General features: G+C 42.9%; 1 protein-coding gene across 3 annotated transcripts; it reads right to left on the bottom strand.

Annotated features, from left to right (window-relative positions):
* Window positions 1-1188: 1188 nt before the first annotated feature.
* On the bottom strand, window positions 1189-12328 carry trib2 (tribbles pseudokinase 2). Of its 3 annotated transcripts, XM_071412966.1 has the most exons (4): window positions 12208-12328; window positions 10967-11354; window positions 8355-8647; window positions 1189-3498 (listed from the first exon to the last, which is right to left on the bottom strand). In XM_071412966.1, the coding sequence occupies exons 2-4, from the start codon at window positions 11240-11242 to the stop codon at window positions 3030-3032; spliced, it is 1038 nt and encodes a 345-aa protein (XP_071269067.1). In that variant the 5' UTR covers window positions 11243-11354; window positions 12208-12328; the 3' UTR covers window positions 1189-3029. The 3 variants fall into 3 exon arrangements, with proteins under 3 accessions (XP_071269067.1, XP_071269066.1, XP_071269068.1); XM_071412965.1 differs by having other exon boundaries at window positions 10967-12326; XM_071412967.1 differs by lacking the exon at window positions 10967-11354 and having other exon boundaries at window positions 12208-12319.
* Window positions 12329-20256: the final 7928 nt, after the last annotated feature.

The following is a 20256-nucleotide window of genomic DNA, read 5'->3' as shown; positions in this document are numbered from 1 at the left end:
TCCCTTTGCAGAACTATCTTTACCTGCTGTAGGCCTAACTCTATCAGCTTTCGCACCAGCTCCGCTGCTATGGTAGTCAGCTATATGAAATAATGATATCAATTAATCTCAAATGTTTTAGGTGGAAATGAACACATTTTTTTACTCAAAACCGATAGTACTTTTGATAAAAATGGCTAATTCGTCCATACACTTTCAATAAAACAACTAGTTTGTCCACACTTTGCGGATTTCTGAATCATGAATTCACTGGCAACGGAGCAGTGAGGCCTGCATCCAGCAACGTCACGTGACCCATTTTTGCAGCTGTTTCAGTACAGCACTTCAGGGAGAGAGGGGGGGGGGGGGGAAACTCTACTAAACTTATTTCAATGTATGGAATCAATTGGGAGTTTCTGGATTTTGGGTAAACTTCTCCTTCAAAGAAGCTTACCACTCAAAAATGATCATATAGTGACACTCTGTATTTTGAAAGTTTTATATCTTGAAAACTTGATTATTGACATGCAAAACATTTTTGGACTGTATCAACAGTGGACTAATTAAACAAATATCAAAATTGTGGTTTTGTGTTGTCATTTCCTTTAAGCAAGCCCTAACCATAGAGAGCTGTTTATTCTCTATGTTGGTTGGGGTGTGACAGTGACTAGGGTGGGTTATCTAGGTGATTAATGATCTATGTTGGCCTGGTATGGTTCCCAATCAGAGGCAGCTGTTTATCGTTGTCTCTGATTGGGGATCATATTTAGGCAGCCATTTCCCCATTGTGCTTTGTGGGATCTTGACCATGTATAGTTGCCTGTGTGCACTATAGCAGCGTCACGTTTCGTTTTGCATTTATTGTTTTCTTTGAGTTTCACTTCATAATAAAGAGGATGGAACCATACCACGCTGCATCTTGGTCCACTCATTATAACGATCGTGACAAAGCATTGAGACATTCTGGAGTGTGTTTAGGTGCTCCTCAGCCAAAGATGTATGAAGTGGTCATACTATACTGTACTCCAGCAAAATGAAGATGTTATCACAGAGGCCTTCCTGAGCATTTTTTTTTTTTAGACATGATGAATTCCCTGATAGAAAACACTTTATAATAACCATAAGTGGGCTTGTGTAAAATTATACAGAGGCCTAATGTTATGAAGAATCCATATCTAAGGTGTGCTAAGAGAATAATCAAACCAAATGTGCAGTTCACAATTTATTTACTGAATAAATTTGGACAAAACACCAAAATCTGTTACATTTTACAATCAGAACATCCGAGGCAGAATTCCCACCATGCACCACTCCCCTCCAAACAAAAACAAGAGGACTTCTTAAGCATTAGCACCAAATCAGCACCAATGCAAATAAGGGCAGCTCATTCTACGAAACAAAATAAAAGCAATAGTCTGTTTTAAAAGTGACTCAAAATAGCACATTTCCAATAACATTTTCACTTGTGTTTTGACTTTTATAAAAAAAAGCTTATTTTGTTTCACCCTGCTAGGCAGGCTATAGCATTCATAGGGTGCATGCCAAGGACTAGTTAATAAAAACACAAATTCAAGTAACATTGAGATACGACAAAACATGTCCACTGGTACCCATTCAGAACAGGACAGTTTTACAGGACCTACGCAGGCAGTAGAAAATTAACATGGGCTACTGCAGACCATGTTACTGTAATAGTATTGTTTAATAACTGGTGTCAAGTTCAAAATAAAATATATTAAGGGGTGACCGAAGTTGGCATGGGTGGTGGGGGCAGAGAAATACTGGCACAAAAGTTTAATTGTTTATTCTAAAAACTTTGGACAGACTTTTTTCCCATCGCACATGTCCTGTGTCCAAACTATTGCCTTTAATATACATGAAAAAGGAATCTCTGAAAAAGAAAAACCCTGCAATGTTTTGTTTTTTTAAATATATATATATTTATATTTATATAGTTGTTACAATTTAAATAAAATGTTAAGTTTTCCTCTCCTACAAATGAAAAGCTAAACTTAAATAGAGAAAGCGAGTCTAGAGAGGTGGAATTGATTGTTCACCTAACCTAACCTAACCTAACCTAAACAAATCAAGTGCATTATGCCATTAGTGGAGGCATAACGAGAGAGGGAGGTTACAAATTAAGGTTAAGCAGAAGATATCAAAGCAGCATTAATAATTTAATGGAATAGCTTAATACAACAAGGTGATATCAGACTTAAAACATAGCCTTATTATTAAATGACAAATTGATGGTGGTGGAAGATCGTTTTTTTAAAGAAATGCACATGATGAGTGGGAGAGAGAAATAAATCTACACAGAAAAAGATGATGAAGTACACACGTTTCTGAAGACATAAAATAGTTTAGTCAGTATCCGTCTTCTATGTCAATGAAAGAGCTTTATAAGCTAGGTTCAAAGGTCATGTTAGGTAATAAGAGACAAACACTGAGTGACAAAACAAAAATGAGGTCATCTGTCCTGATGATTGTTGGAACAGAGGAGGTAGAAGTTGGCCCTGACCACAGGTCCAGGGTCAGATATTGTTTAATCCTCATAATGGTTAAGGTGAGGATTGAGGGTTATGTGATCTGATCCTAGATCTTTGGTTAGTGGGTAACTTCTACCTGGGTGTGTGAGAGCGCATAGAGGAGTGGTGTTCTTGTTCTCCTTGGCTGAGGTTTTTGTCCCTTCGTGCTTTCTGTAGCGTCACAACATGGCGTATGTCTCTACTTTTAAAAGCACCACTTTAAAAAACGAACAACAAAAGATAACGTTTGCTACATTGTTTGTGACTTGCATGTCCAGTGGCGGCAACTCCTCTTAACAGAAGTCCCGCCCCCAATTATGTTAATACACCATTCGCCACCTGGCTCTGCCTCGAGGTTGGTTTTCCATGAAATGGAAAGAAAAAAAGATGGATACACCTTTTCTGTGAGTGACAATGTTTCACCTGCTAAACAACTAATCTACCTTTAGGCTCTTTCAGAGCGTGTCGCGTTTGTTCCGCTCTGTGGCGTAGTCCTCCCTTTGTGCTCCGTTTCCTGTCTTCTCAGCTGAAGAACTGATCCAGCTCCTCCTCCATGTTCACCTCGGGCACAGTCTGCTCCTGCTCCCCTCTCCCCTGGACCATAGCGCCACCTGCTGCCCCGGAGGATAAGAACCAGGGGTGCTCCAGGATCTCCCGGGCCGTGAGGCGCTCTGCGGGCTCTCGGCGGAGGATACTCCGGATCAGACACTTGGCCTTGGGCGTCAGGTTCTCTGGGATGCTGAAGTGGCCCCGGCGGATCTTACTGAACAGGGAGCTGGGTTCTACGTCGTGGAAGGGGTAGCGGCCCACCAGGATGGTGTAGAGCATGACGCCCAGGGACCAGACGTCGGCCGCCTTGCCTGAGTAGCTGCCGCTGGCGTTGAGGATCTCGGGGCTGACGTAGGCAGGGCAGCCATGCTTTTCTGACAGAGAGTCATCATTGCCCTCCAGGATGTAGGTGTCTTCTAGGCTCTCCAGCTTCACAAGGCTCCTGGAGGGAGACAAGAACCGACAACAAACAAATATTAATACCCAGAATCCTCTTATTACAGGAGGATGACTAAATACAAAAATTATATAACCGATATGTTAAATCAATGGACAATGACCCATTTTCTAATTTTAATTGAGTCTGTCCATAAAATCAAAAGAACATTGTGAGTATAGAAATGCTACTGCCGCATGGTTCAAGATTACAGTAAGCGGTTGCCCTCTTCTAGTGGGAGGGCATTGTAATTCACTGTGATGGACATCATCCGTATGTTTTAGATCCATAGCTTTCGACATTAAATGAAGTAGAGCACATAATGCCTGGGGCTTACAGTACATCTAACATTTCCATTCACAGTGATAAGAGCAGTGCAGCTAGCCAGCCAGCATGCATCAGCCTATAAATAACCCAGCTGATTCAATAGGCCTCTCCAGCCCAACAAAGAGCAACCATTATGGAAGACTTCAGTTCAGCGGCCTTGAGTCAGCGTGCAGTAAGAACAGTTTGAAAATGGGAATCAAAACTCAAAAGCCTTATCATCATCAGTGCCTTTTAACAGAGAACCATGAAGTCTCTTTTCAAAGCAGACCATCACAGCCATGGTTTTGTGAAAGCTGCTGATCATAATGATGGGTTGTTCAGGGACATCGTGACTGATGAGGGCTCTGGAGTGGCCCAGGGTACACAGGCCCTACACACAGATGATGAGAAAGGGACACTTATGAAGCGCCGCCTAAAGTGTCTCCATCTGTGTGTGAGTGTGTGTCTGTGGAAGTGTGAGGGGCTGTTGAAGACACACACACACACACACACACACACACACACACACACACACACACACACACACACACACACACACACACACACACACACACACACACACACACACACACACACACACACACACACACACACACTTCATCCATTTTAATTGAGGAGGAGAAGAGCAGAGCTGCAGCAGTGGCTAATGCCTATTCAGAAAATATCTCTTTACTGTCTGTGACACGCACACATGCACTGATTTTTGCTACGGCTTGACTTTCTGTTAATTGTGGGATTTTGTACGGTCCGGTTCACTTGTTTGATTTCAGATAGTTCGGAGTATTCAATCAATGCATTGCCCGCTAGAAACCTTTGTAAGCAGCCTGTTAGTAAATATCACTGACAGAGCTACATGCAACATAGAAGTCAGCAATCTCTCTAAGCAGCCATTAGGATTGTGAGCTGACATAATTCTTAATACTGCTTACATAGCATCTCATGTTAAGTATGACCCACATAATGATGTTAAAAATGAATTAGAACACCAACGACAGTGCTTGTAGAAGGTTGGATTCCAGATCTCTCCTGGCTGACACTGCAGTGGGTTCCCAGCCAGTATGACCTATGACCTATAACCTTTCCTGGGAGGCAGTGATAGGTCAATCCAGCCATGATGACATAAGCAGGTCGCCCAGTCTGTCACCATAAACTGCTGTGGCCATATCACCTTACCGGGTAGCCTCTCTCTCTCTCTCTCTCTCCCTCTCTCCCTTCTCTGGCCTTCCACTCACTGAAGCTCTGGGACTTGGCTTTTGGCTAGGGTGGCTTTGAATAGCCTGAAATGGCTTCCTCTCCACTCCTCGTCTCCTTTCCTTCATCTGCACTGATTCGAAAGAGCTGGATAGGTGAAGCAGATTCTCGGTAGCCTACCACTGCTTTCAACTTTTACAAAATGTTAAAATCTCGTGCTAGCTTGTTTTCAGATCGGTGCGGATGCAGGAGAAGATATAAGGATAGGAGGAGAGGAAGAAAGCCACTTAGAATTAGATGCACCCCTAGACCCTGACTCCCAACCCCACAATTTCTCTCCTAACCCCCCTCTGCCCCCATCAATCATTCAGTGGCGGGTTTGACATCCCACCCTGGTAGGTCCTGTCATGGCAGCCAAGGTCGTTAGACTGCTATTAGATAAGTGTGGTAGCCAGCTCAGCTTCCCTTTTCCATGAGCAGAGCCAGAAGGTGACACTGCCACAAATTCACAAAGATAGAGGGAATTTTTCCTCTAAACTGCGCCCGCGCCCCGAGATCGTCGCGCAACTCCCAGGGACTGCCACGCAGAAATATCAGCCCACATAGAGAAGCACGAGATTCAACTTCACTCAACTTTCTAGAGCACTGGTCACGTCGATCTCCAAGCCATTTCTAGTCGATTGGCAAATATAAAGAAAACTACAGCAAAGTTGATAATGTGAGATTTCAAAACATTGAAAACCATGACTAGAGAGAGACTGTCAACGAATACAGCAAAGAGCTGCTGTTTTTATGAGCGAGTTCATGTTTAAGTTCTTACTCAGCACTGTTAACACTTTGTATTCAACACTTTTATAAACCATAAAATGCGCATTCTTCCTATTTCCACTCAGCGCTACAACAAGCAGTGCAGCAGTAATGAATGAGTAGGAAAGTGTATCTATAGGCCTGCAATGTTATTATTAGCAGCTTGGGTCTTTTTTAATATTGAGGAATATTTCCCTTTTCTCATTGTGAATTTGTGCATGAGGCAGAAATAATGCAGTGCAACTCGAGTTTTGCCATCAGCTGGAAGACAGTGTCCCTTTTTGGTCAGTGTCAGTGGAGGAAAGGGACAGCGGAGGGATGTTGAGAGGCGGACCGCTGAGACTGACCATCAGATGTATTCCCCATCAACCCAGTAAAATAAAAATGAAAAGTTAATTATTTAAATGTATGCTCACTCAGCTGTGCCTCACAAGTAATACAACAACAGATCTATTAACGGTGTGATCATAAAGCCTACCTCAAAAAAAAGTCTATAATTTTAAAAAAATGTCCCGAACAACAATGCATTGGCAGGTCAATTCAAGGAAAGCCAGGACGCAGTGATAATGTATTGGGCCTATAGCTTACAGCACAAACATTACGACAGTACAGTTTTTAATTGGTCAATGTTGCATAGGCGTACGTCTTTTTAAGTAATGTTAAAAACAAATCTGAGAGGTAGATCTCAGCTTGCATTTTGACTCAGAAAAGGTTGGTGACCGCTGTTCTAGAGTTTTCCTTAACACTATCAACGTTCCCTTTACTGTGGCAATTGTGATCGAATCAACGCAATATTAGCCACTTTCAATGCATAATACTGAAACAAAACTAACTATGCAAGAGATTTTGTTGTAGGCAGAACACATCGGAGTAGGATTTTATTGAATTGACATGCATTATTCAGCCCGTACTCTACACAAACTGTAGCGACATAACCAATCAGAGCTGCAGTAGGCCTATAATCAAATAGACCATAACAATATATGGATCTGTGCCATTTACTTTGAACTGGATTGTGTTTACAGCATAAGCGGTCGTGAGTAGATGCGCTTGTTTTGAGATCAAAGTGAGAGCTGCACGTAGCCACGTGTGAACATTTTGTTAATATCCTTTGCTAGTTAGTGAGTTATTAGCCCAGATATATAATTTGTAGTCAGCAATATGGGAGTGATTGCTTCCTACAAGAGCACAAAACGTGTACATTTCTTTGAAAAACGAGTCAGGTGAAGAGCTTTTTTTTGTCTTAAAGGGGCAGTGTTGTGTTTTGAGACAGGCTTGAATAAGCTAAGTAGCCAATCATAATTTGTCTTATTCTCTGTAATAATGGTATGAGAATAATAATGCATTTTATTTTGTAAAGTGGTTTCTTGCATTAAACAACACAACATGTTCAGTCACCTCCTTGTCTGAAGGACAAGTGGATAAACAGGTTAATGTCAAGCCCTGCATGTTTTTTTCTAAAGTCTCATAGAATGTAGGCCTACATTGAACACCACACATTGGCTGCTACTGTAGACTGAATGATAGAACAGCTATTTCCATGATACAATGTTATGGGATGCATTTTCTTTGCTCAAAAAAATTGAGGGAACTTTGGATACAGGGTATCTATCTACTCCACTGCCAAGTTGGACTTCTGCCATAGGAGCAGAATGAGGTCCTGCATAGATCTAGGATCAGCTGGCCCTTCACCAAATGTAACCTTAACCATTGGAGGAGAGCACACCAAGCTGACCTTAGGTCATTGTGTGTCTAGGCTGGGGCACTGAGATAGAGAGCATTCAGTCAGTGCCAGGCTGAATGAGGTGGCGAACAGGCTCAGATCTCCCCGGTAACAGCAAATGCTTGCTTTGACAGGGTCAGTTAACAAAGCAGCATTAGACTATGTTTTTATCAGTGTTTTCCTGAAACATTATAATGATAAATGTGGAACACACAGAAATGTTGGTCTGATTAATTCGCTTTTATCTCTGCAGCATAAGAGGTTATAAAACCTATATTGATTCTGTTTGCACCTAATAGGCTGCAACATCAACAGTCCACCACCAGGGGTCTGTATATACTAAACCCTGCTCGAGCAGATGTCTGGAGCACTGATTCATTACTCTGTGTCACAGCCTTACATGGTAAATCCCACCCTAATTGAACATCTGTCAGACAAATCTAATCCTGGCATCTCTGCTGTCACTGTCCACCAGTTTAACAGCAGTTTGGCTAGCTGGCATGGGCCCTGAACTGTATCCAGCAGTCACCCTGGTTGTCGCCAAGTCACATTCGTGTGTGTGTACTCCTAGTTATATTGGGTACCTTCAATATGGTAACCTCTGATCTAAATATAAACTACTCAACTCCGTAACTATGTTACAACAATATTTTACTGTAGTAATTACAGTGCTACTACACAGTGTAACTTCATGTAAAGAGTTACTGTAGGGTTATGTACACTCATATCTATTTACAAAGAGCATAAGGTGAGAGACTCATTCCTTTCTTCCCCTCCCATCCATCACCCCTCCTCACCCTGTCCCCTTCCTCACCTGTCCTCGTTCCTGAAGACAAACTTCCTCAGCTTGAGGTCCCGGAGGACCACGCCGTTGTCATGGCAATGTGCCACTGCTGAGGCTATCTGACGGAAGAGTCTGGCGGCCTCGTCCTCACGCAGCTTCTTGCAGGTACGGACGAAGGAGTGCATGTCTCCGTGGCTCCTCTCGAAGAAGACGTAGGCCCGCTTCTCCCCCAGCAGGACCTCCACCACCTGGTTGATGTGCTCATGTCTGCCCAGGGAGAAGTAGACCGCCAGGGACTCCTGGTAAATGCCTATCTCAAACACCTGGAGAGGCGGCGGGAGAGAGAGGGGGGGGGTAGAAAGGGAGGGAGAGAGTTTAGTATCCAATGGAGATGATAGTCATTGTTCAGCACATTGTGTAGACTAGAAAGGATGTGATTGTCTATCATCGTGTAGAATAGGGAATCGTGTAAGCTCTATAATTCTCCAAGTTCTGAACGCTTCACCTTACTGAACATGCCTACACCCCCCCAGTGCTCCAGAACCTTTAGACCAATGTTAATTCCATGGGCTGCAACATTTAGAACGCTGCTGCAGATAGAAAGGTAAAACCATAGAGCTACATGGTGACCATTCCATATTCTGCATACTTTTCTATCTGAATGTGAAGATTCTGTAACTTCGCCGCCATTGCCCAAGTACATAAACAGATAGAGAGCAGCAGGCTCTGTCTCACCCTGCATTGTGTGTGTGCATGTGCTTCTCAAGGTCTACAATTGTAGCTGGGGTCTACTAATACACATTGGTAGTAAACTGTGAATTCTGAGATTACAAATGTATCTTTGATGTTGCTCGGCAGTAAAAATGAAAGTCATATATACACTACTGGTCAAAAGTTTTAGAACACCTACTCATTCAAGGGTTTTTCTTTATCAGTGGAGGCTGCTGATGGGAGAACGGCTCATAATAATGGCTGGAATGGAGCAAATGGAATGACATCAAACACAAGGAAACCATGTGCTTGATAGCATTCCACTGAGCGGAATCAGTGGAATGGTATCAGCCATGAACCCGTCCTCCCCAATTAAGGTAACACCAACCCCCTGTGCTATATATATAGCTTTCTGGCAGTGGCAGTGCCAAAGACCGTAGGCCTAGCCTACTCTTATCACTGTGACACAGTTTAGGGTCATACTCTAGGACTGTGTTCCTGTGGGGCCTGTGTGCTTTTAGCCTAACATTTCTGTTAATCAGGCCAGGTTCATAACATTTTAATGTACAAAATGGTACATGTATCCAATGCTCCAATAATCAAACTATACAGTTAAGTTAATACTGTACCATACAGGGGTGGGAACAAAGGCCAAAAGGTTGACCTCAATTTGCCCTATGCACTTGCAAAGCCATCTGCCTACTGCATCTTTCAAACGCTTGGTGATGTGTGTGCTACTGTATATAAGAAAAACAACAAAATGAAGAGTTTGAGATTTAACTACAATGAAATGTATTATATTCATATTGCACTTGAAACACTTAAACAAGATTTTACATAACATCCATTTACAGTAGGAAATAGTGTGTCATTCTGGTAATGAATTAAGCAGAGCACAGGAGAATGAGGAAAACCTTACATTTTTTTTATGAGGAACAAAGGCGTTAGTAGTGCTATACGTACTATGAGTTTGGGAGAGTATGGAGCGTGCATGGTGCGTGATTACTCACTCCTTTGTCAACGTTACATCATCACGACCCATACAACTCTCGAGACACGCGCAAGCTGAGCTGCCTGCTTTGCACTCCATTAACTTTTTCCATTACTCTTTCAGTCGTATCCATTTCCAATTCATGCATAAAATATCAGGAGACAAAGTTCGCAGCAACACCGGGTACTTTCATGGGCTAGCATACAGTGCATTATTTATTTCCTGTTGGAGATTATGTCCGTAATTTGCATTCAAAAACGAACCCAGATTGCCTACAGCTATAAACGTGTAACTACTTTAGGCCTATATTTATGGCTCAATCCATACCGAATAAAAATATAAACGCAACATGCAACAATTTCAAAGATTTTACTGAGTTACAATTCATATAAGGAAATCAGTCAATTTAAATAAATAAAGTAGGCCCTAATCTATGGATTTCACATGATTGATCAGGGTTGCAGCCATGGGTGGGCATAGACCAACTGGGGAGCCAGGTCCAGCCAATCAAATTAGTTTTTCCCGACAAAAGGGCTATTACAGACAGCAATACACCTTAGCACCCCCCCCCCCCCCCCACATACACACTTTTTGTGCATATGGAACATTTATGGGATGTTTTATTTAAACTCATGAAACATGGGACTAACACTTTACATGTTGCGTTTATATTTTTGTTCAGTGTAGATGGCTGTACTGTGAGCAAGTTAATGTTTATCATAGTGCTACAGCTCTATTCTAGCTATATTAAACCTGTGTGTGGGACTGGTAGATTGACCAAATATGGTGTTTTATGGTTAGGCTACAGCGTTATCTGCTCGAGATGAATGGAATGCTCATGATGTAACGTTCGCGACAATGTATCTGCTGCATTCTCTCTATGACTAATACGCCCGTCAATCAACTCAATGGCCTATAAAAACACTTATAGAGGACCCACCTTACATACGAGCTCTTCCCCGGTGTGCAGGTGGGCGGCCCTGAAAACGTGATCCCCCTCCAAGGGCTCGAGGAGTAGGTAGTTACCGATGCAGGAGATACAGTGGGAGGAATCTGGTGTTTCGGGGGGGCTAGGGGATCCTAGGTTAGGACTGAAACTCTGGCTGGATTCTGTAGTCCTCAAGCAAGATAGGCCTAACTCCTCAAAATCGGTCGCTTTGTGCCGTGATCTCCCATAACGCGAGATGTTGATGGGATTAGATATTTGTATGTTCATCAGGATTCCCTAATACTGCCAAACTATCCGGTTGTCTTCTCTTTGACGGCACTTTGGGTTGTAAACTTGAGTAAATAGATTGGTTGTAGTGGTCCTGTAGTTTGTTGCTTCCCTTTAAAAAATATAAAGCTAGATTATATTTTGTGCTACCTTTGCAAGTGCACCTATTACAATGTAATAAGTAGGTTATGTCAAACTCTATCTGTAGGCGAGGCTACTATTGGAGAGCTCATATGTAATACATGTAATGAAATAAGCAATTCTAAGACAACGTTTGCAATGTTTCCTTTATCTACCCAGCTATGGGACTAAAACAAAAGCATTGTTCACTGCACCGTGACGCACGGCAGCCCTTTGCACAAAAGATAGTGCTGAATTTGAGCATAAACGCTTTACCAGAGTGCGAGAGACAGCAATGCCGATTTGCAACAAAGGAAACACTCAAATCCTACCGATTGCAGTTTTGTAATGATGATTGCACTACTAGATTAAATATAAGCACAAAAATAGCCCGCTAGACTTGCAATTCATTGAATTACATCACACGTTTCCGAAAATACCTTGCAGACAGAGAAGATACAAAGTAACCGCGGTTAAAATCGCACCGAGGTTGCAAACTACGGTAGGCCTATATTTAAATCAACATTAATTCTTGATAGCAAAAGCAATGCTATTGCTTTATAGCTACCAGGTCGGTGTCATACGGTCCTTGTTCGTTTAACACATAATGTCCATGCAGCGAGCTTCGGGGATTGCCATCGACCAAATATGGAGAGAGAAAACCATCCAGAATTCAAAGACCTTTGTTGTGTTCGGAAGTGGATGTCCTTTGCGACGAATTCGTTTTTGAATCCAAAGGAACTTTTGCCGGCTGTTTCAGCTGCTGGAAGTAAAGGATGGCCGACTTTCCAAGGCCTTTCCCTTGATTCAGCAAGACATCCTCTCCGGCGGTGGTGTGTACTTACGTGGCTGCGAAAAATCTAGCTAGTCCATTCAGTGCGAGGTCAGCCGCTTAACACACACCTTTCCTCAGCGCAGGAGCCGACTGCCTGGCGGATAGGCTTCCACACTCACACACACATACGCATAGGCTACACACAGACCTGCCCCCGACCCGCCTCCCTTACGTCACATACACACACATACAGAGAGGAACCCCATTGGTTTGCCTGCGGATGCCTAACACAATTACCGTCTACTCTACAGTAATACAGTAGTCATGTGAGCTGCATGTACACTACATGGATCTAAATGTACCCACGGCTGGTATGGCTTTAATGTTAATTGGTGGGGGGTGTGTGTACATACATTTCCTAATAGAAATGCCATTCATATAAATATATGGAAACATTGTCTAACCAGCCGGGTAAGCTACTGAATACCACCGTGGCAGCCTATTGCATGATTTGAGATATTGGCTGATCTGCCAGGTAATGCATTACATTCAGTCATTTGTATTTATTATGGACCCCTATTAGCTCCTGCCTTGGCAGCAGCTACTCTTCCTGGGGTCTGGCAAAATTAAGGCAGTTATACAATTATACAAATATTACAATACATTTATTACAGAATTCACAAAACACTACGTGTGTGCCCTCAGGCCCATACTCCACTACCACAAATCTACAACGCAAAATCCATGTGTATGTGTGTATAGTTATCATGTGTGTGTATGCATGTGTCTGTGCCTATGTTTGTGTTACTTCACAGTCCCCCCTGTTCCATAAGGTGTATTTGTACCTGCTTTTTAAATCTGATTCTACTGCTTGCATCAGTTACCTGATGTGGAATAGAGTTCCATGTAGTCATTGCTCTATGTAGTACTGTACTCCCATAGTCTGTTCTGGACTTGGGGACTGTGAAGAGACCTCTGGTGGCATGTCTTGTGGGGTATGCATGGGTGTCCGAGCTGTGTGCTAGTATTTTAAACAGACAGCTCGGTACCTTCAGTTTGTCAACACCTCTTACAAAAACAAGTAATGAGGAAGTCAATCTCTCTTCCACTTTGAGCCATGAGAGATTGACATACATGTCATTAATGTTAGTTCTCTGTGTTAAGGGCCAGCCGTGCTGCCCTGTTCTGAGTCAACTGCAATTTCCCCAAGGCCCTCTTTGTGGCACCTGACCACACGACTGAACAGTAGTCCAGGTGCGACAAAACCTGGGCCTGTAGGACCTGCCTTGTTGATAGTACTGTTAAGAAGGTAGAGTAGCACTTTATTATGGACATACTTTTTCCAATCTTAGCTACTGTTGTATCAACATGTTTTGACTATGACAGTTTACAATCCAGGGTTACTCCAAGCAGTTTAGTCACCTCAACTTGCTCAATTTCCACATTATTCATTACGAGATGTAGTTGAGGTTTAGGGTTTAGTGAATGATTTGTCCCGAATACAATGCTTTTACTTTTGGAAATATTTAGGACTAACTTATTCCTTGCTACCCATTCTGAAACTAACTGCAGCTCTTTGTTAAGGGTTTCAGTCATTTCAGTTGCTGTAGTAGCTGACGTGTATCGTGTTGAGTCATCCGCATACATAGACACACTGGCCTTACTCAAAGCCAGTGGCAGGTCATCAGTAAAGATTTTAAAAAGCAAGGGGTCTAAACAGCATGTATTTTGATGTTTATACCATATAATAAAGTGTTACTGATGATCTGTCTTACTAGTTTATATGGTGGGTGGGCCTGTGCGTGACATGAGTGCGTGACCCATTACACCTTTTTGTTTGTCTGAATTCGCGGGTTTTACGCACCAGCCAAGCTATTTCAAGGAAGGGGGTCTGAGAATAAGATTGAGCAATTCCATGTCGGAATGTGGGACATTTACATTTTAGTAATTTAGCAGACGCTATTATCCAGAGCGATTTACATTCATCTTAAGATAGTTAGGTGAGACAACCACATATCACAGTCATACTAAGTACATTTCTCCTCAATAAAGTAGATATCAGCAAGGTCAGAGCTAGAAAGGGGTAAAAGTCAAGTTAGTTCACAAAATGCTTTTTATTGTGTGTGTGTGTGTGTGGGGGGGGGGGGGGGGGGGTGCTGTGGGATTATTTATGATAGAAGATACTCTTTGAAGAGGTAGAGTTGCAGATGTTTTCGGAAGACGGGCAGGGACTCTGCTGTCCTAGTTTCAGGGGGAAGCTGGTTCCACCATTGGACTGCCAGGACAGAGAGTGGGAGGGCCAAGAGACCAGAGGTGGCAGAATGGAGTACACAGGTTGGGGTGTAGGGTTTGAGCAGAGTCTGAAGGTAGGGTGGGGCAGTTCCTCTTGCTTCTTCGTAGGCAAGTACCATGGACATTTAAGAAAGGCCTGCAGCTGCATGGTAGGGAGACAGATAGCAGTGTTCATGTTGCCCCTATTTTACCATAGATACTGGCAACTATAGAACTGCAGAAAGGATTCCACACAGTATTATGAGGAAGGATATTCTCCATTATTTCTCATTGGAAGGCTACAGCCATGCCTGACTAAACCCACGCTACATGTATTTTTCACACAGAGGCCTCTTCTATATCATTGGTGGTGGTTGGCAGCTGCTGAAGGCCATGCACCCACACGCTATCATATAATGTGGTCCGTGTGTGTGTGTGTGTGTGTTCGTGGACTGCTCCAATATCCACTGCATGCCACTGCTCCCACCCACCTAGGTTCATTCTGTGTATCATTCTTACAAAGGCTTTGTTTGTCCTTCACAGACATCAGAGACCATATTCACATCTAATGAATTCAGATCATGTAAACATGTACATTTTTGTTTCAGTTATCACTGGGGGATCAGTTATCACTTGGGGGATCAGTTATCACTTGGGGATCAGTTTTCTGGGGGATCAGTTATCACTGGGGGATCAGTTTTCTGGGGGATCCGTTATCACTGGGGGATCAGTTTTCTGGAGGATCAGTTATCACTGGGGGATCAGTTTTCTGGGGGATCAGTTATCACTTGGGGGATCAGTTATCACTTGGGGATCAGTTTTCTGGGGGATCAGTTATCACTGGGGGATCAGTTTTCTGGGGGATCAGTTATCACTGGGGGATCAGTTTTCTGGAGGATCAGTTATCACTGGGGGATCAGTTTTCTGGGGGATCAGTTATCACTGGGGGATCAGTTTTCTGGGAGATCAGTTATCACTGGGGGATCAGTTTTCTGGGGGATCAGTTATCACTGGGGGATCAGTTATCACTAGCCAAATGCTCTTGGAATTTACATGCCCACCCACTCCAACTTCAAACATCTGAGCTATGGCCCAACCTACACACATCCTGCTGAATTTCACCATAGTTTCTGTTAAGCCATGACAACAGAGCAGATGTGCATGAAATAGAAAAATAATCCGCAAACACTTTGACCAATTCCCTTGCAGTTTGATCCCTTCCTATAGGAGAGGAAAGGAGAAGAGAAGAGGAGCGAGATGAGAAAAAACACAGAAACACATTAGCTCTCTAAACACAATTGTACCTAGGAGAAATAAATGGCAGGCCTACCCAGCGCCTCGGAGCGCGTGTGTGTGAGATCTGCCCTAGAGGATTCCAAAGGTCAGTGAGGATGACTCCCTTCTGAATCAAGTCCCTGGAGCATCCTTGCTCACTACCCATCACACTAGGAATAGGAGGAAGTTGCCCCTAAGATTTAGACCAGTTTTCAACCCTAATGTTAAAGAGGCAATCTGCAGTTCAAACAATAGCAACTAATTTCCCCGCCACTGTTTCTGTAAAATGCTAAGTGTTGGGGCTGGAGAAATGTAACCACTCAAATTCGTAGACAACTATGGAGGGAGCTACTTATATCAAAATAGTTTTAACCGTTTTGAAGTTATACAGTGTTAGTTTACATTTACTTTGTTTACAAACATTGGAGTAAAAAATCGTATATTTTGGGTTCTGATGGAGTACGACAGCTCATGAGGTATTTCTGCCCATGAGACCATGGAGGGAGAGGGGAAGAGAGGGTCCAGGGACTCACTAACCTGCTCTCTAGGCTGGAAGGATGGAGACAGAGAGAGGCTGTCTGTCAGCCAGCCACCATCTAAAAAACATGGAGGAATTTGGCATTCAAGGTATCACTTCCTTGTCATGAAGAAAGGAGGTCAAATGAATATAAACATTCAACATTTTTCATAATTCTGCCAAAGTTGTTGGTGTGAAACGTATTACGGTCCAGGCTAACCCAGATACTTCTTTGTAACAATACAAAGCTTTCTAAGATGAATATATTCAGCAGGCCTTATTTATCATTACATTTTACATTTAAGTCATTTAGCAGACGCTCTTATCCAGAGCGACTTACAAATTGGAAAGTTCATACATATTCATCCTGGTCCCCCCGTGGGGAATGAACCCACAACCCTGGCGTTGCAAGCGCCATGCTCTACCAACTGAGCCACACGGGACGATCATAATTACAGTACATCAACATTATTCACTTAGGACACACTTTATTTGGATAGTCCATCTGTAGATGCTCTACAGATGGTCATACTATCAACAAACTATCTGTTGATAAGCAACTGAATATTTGTTGATAAGCAACTGCTTGCTAGGGTTAGGGTTAGGGTAAGGTTTAGAATACGGGTTAGAATCAGGGTTAAGGTTAGAGTTAAGGGAAGGGTTAAGTTTGTAGTTAGGATAAGGATTAAGGTTAGGGTTTATTGCTAGGGTTAGTAGATAGTTAGTTCAAATGTTACTAATAGTCTATAGACAGTCTGTAGAGCATCTACAGATGGACTTTCCAAATCATTTGTTACCTTCACACATATAGCGCATAAGCTCATTGTGTACCTATCCCCTTTTTCAATTCAGAACTTGTCATAGGCATTCTCAATTGTCATTTCGACTGGGTGAAAAATATACGTTCTCACTCTGCCCCATCCCCTATGCATCTCTTACGCCTTGCACAACTTAGTCTCTGGTTGCATGAAATCAACCCTCAGAAGTCATCCATGGGTAAGATCTAGGACTCAGAAGTCATCCATGGGTAAGATCCAGGACTCAGAAGTCATCCATGGGTAAGATCCAGGACTCAGAAGTCATCCATGGGTAAGATCCAGGACTCAGAAGTCATCCATGGGTAAGATCCAGGACTCAGAAGTCATCCATGGGTAAGATCCATGACTCAGAAGTCATCCATGGGTAAGATCCATGACTCAGAAGTCATCCATGGGTAAGATCCATGACTCAGAAGTCATCCATGGGTAAGATCCATGACTCAGAAGTCATCCATGGGTAAGATCCATGACTCAGAAGTCATCCATGGGTAAGATCCATGACTCAGAAGTCATCCATGGGTAAGATCCATGACTCAGAAGTCATCCATGGGTAAGATCCATGACTCAGAAGTCATCCATGGGTAAGATCCATGACTCAGAAGTCATCCATGGGTAAGATCCAGGACTCAGAAGTCATCCATGGGTAAGATCGAGGACTCAGAAGTCATCCATGGGTAAGATCCAGGACTCAGAAGTCATCCATGGGTAAGATCCATGACTCAGAAGTCATCCATGGGTAAGATCCAGGACTCAGAAGTCATCCATGGGTAAGATCCAGGACTCAGACCTTGCTGTAACCCACATGTTTTAGCTCCAGTATTCCGGCAGTGAATCAGTCTATTGGGTAGAGCAGTTACAACGATGGGTACATACTGTATGTCTGTCACATTCTGTCCCAGGCCTCGTGCCCTCGTAGGAACTGCTTTCACCTGAGAATGTGAGAGAGGGAGATGGAGAGAGACAGAGAGAGAGAGATGTGAGTCATATTTACCTTCCTTTCTTTCCTCTGTGAACTGTTTGTGACAGAGGCTGGTCAAATTGAATTACAACACAATGACAGACTCAGACAAAGCCAACACAAATTACAGCTGTATTAAGCCTGTCGACCACGGACAATGACAAGGTCGTACATGTCAATAACAATGTGCCAATTGAGAACATGCAGAGCAGTTATTATATTTCTGAGCTCCTTGCCATTGTTAGCTCTAGATCTAGGACAGTGTGTTGATTGTTGTAGCAGGGTAGACACTCATTTTACATTGGTTTGGTTTTAACCCTTTTCCAAACAACCCTTAACTTTCATTAACCATTCGGAATGAATGCCTTAACTTAACGTTTTAACTCTATCCAAAACTTGAACTCTAAACTGAACAATTTGGAACAATGCAGAGCAGGAGCAGCAACCCAGGGTGAAATTAGATAAATGTCCGAATCTGAAGTCAAATTGGTGAGATCTTGTTGGCTCAGAAACAGACAGCTCAATACTTATAGGCCTGCATACAGTGCATACCTCCAGATCTGAAGATTGGCAGTAAGGACATGTACTGGGGGAGGGGTGGTCCAAAATATGTGAGGATTGTAACTTTTATTATACCACAGGTCAATATACTGTAGTCTACCAGTCTAACTGTCTATCCTGCCCTCTATCCACCATTCATACTGTAGAGACAATAGTGGTAGGTGGATCGCTTGTCCAGATCCACAATAGGCTAACTAGCAATCATACCACACATAAAGCATTCAAAGCTGCATAATTTGTTTTATATGAATCCTCAAGAACAAATAGGAATAGCTGATAGGCAGTGGCAAGCCAGGTGCATCATTGCAAACGAGACACACAGCTCAAACAGCTCCCCTATTGATCTTGTTTAGGGACAATACAATTATCCAACCTAGACTAGCCTACAACACCACAATGCAATGAATAATTTGATTATTGTTTTCAAGTGAGTACAAAATTCTACTCTAGGCTGCATTGAAAATGTCATTTGAACAACGGCGCAAAAGCCTTATGATTTGAATGTTTCATTCCATTTGGATCAGTTGAGTCTACTCTGGACAGTTTAGAAGGTCTAGAAAGGCACGGTAGCAGCCCAGTCTTGCTGTATTTTTACTTCTCATACTGAATGTGCTGTCTGTTGCAGATCATCCTTCTCCCCAAGTCGTCTTATAATAATGTGCCACAATGCTCCCGGCAGGCCCAGTTATTCAGGAAAGCTTAACATGCGCTCTGTGTCCTCTCCAATCCCGACGGCTATTCCATCGGGCACCTAGAACCTAGTGCTTCTATATAGCCTAAATATTTACCAACTTTTAAAATGTATTACCTTTTATATGTTTCATAAACAAAACTAGTCACAATGTTTTGATCTGACTAGGCTACTTCAAAAGTCTCCTGTATACACGTGCACGTTCATCCAAAATATAGTTCCAGCATCCTCAAAATGACATTACCCAGGTTTCCATCCAACCTTTTTATGGTAGTAAAGTAGCCTTCATGTTGGATAGAAAATATACGACATCATAGGAAAGCATACAGTTTATTAGGTTACAGATTAAAAAGTTATGATGAACTTCACAGTGTGGGGAAAGTGCACTTGAAAGTGAGCTTGATGTTCCTTTCAACAAATATCAAGGGTCTTATTCTGGTGACATGATTATTGGTGCTTGGCTGCCATTTGAAAAATAAAAATAATCTCACACTTTGTCCATAATAATCATGTAGTAGGTGTCACGTTCTGACCTTAGTTCCTTTTTTATGTCTTTATTTTAGTTGGTCAGGGCGTGAGTTGGGGTGGGCATTCTATGTTGTTTTTCTATGTTTTGTTCTGTTGTTATATTTCTATGTGTTTGGCCTAGTATGGTTCTCAATCAGAGGCAGGTGTCAGTCGTTGTTTTGCTTTGTAGTGTTCAGTTTACCATTAAAATGAGGAACACTTACCACGCTGCGTTTTGGTCCTCTCCTTCTCCAGACGACATTCGTGACAGAATTACCCACCAAAAAAGGACCAAGCAGCGTGGTAACCAGGAGCAGAGGGTTCTGGACTCCTGGACTTGGGAGGAAATTTTGGACGACAAAGGACCCCGGGCACAGCCTGGGGAGTATCGCCGTCCGAAAGAGGAGCTGGAGGCAGCTAGAACGGAGCGGCACCACTACGAGGAATTGGCGCGAGGTAACGGGCACGAGAGGCAGCCCCAGGGGCACACGGGTAGATTGGCGGACTCAGGTAGGAGACCT

Source organism: Salvelinus alpinus, chromosome 8, assembly GCF_045679555.1.
Source record: "Salvelinus alpinus chromosome 8, SLU_Salpinus.1, whole genome shotgun sequence".
NCBI classification, from domain to species: Eukaryota; Metazoa; Chordata; class Actinopteri; order Salmoniformes; family Salmonidae; genus Salvelinus; species Salvelinus alpinus.
The sequence above is the reverse complement of the archived record's forward strand: the minus strand, read 5'-3'. Positions and strand labels throughout refer to the sequence as shown.

What these genes read in the sequence shown, in the direction of transcription:
- trib2 (XM_071412966.1), bottom strand. Translation starts at nt 11,242, where the DNA reads ATGAACATACAAATATCTAATCCCATCAACATCTCGCGTTATGGGAGA. An exon ending in GGGAAGAGCTCGTATGTAAG is followed by an intron (nt 8,648 to 10,966) that starts GTGGGTCCTCTA and finishes CCGCCTCTCCAG; the next exon opens with GTGTTTGAGATAGGCATTTA. An exon ending in GTCTTCAGGAACGAGGACAG is followed by an intron (nt 3,499 to 8,354) that starts GTGAGGAAGGGG and finishes GTCTCCCTCCAG; the next exon opens with GAGCCTTGTGAAGCTGGAGA.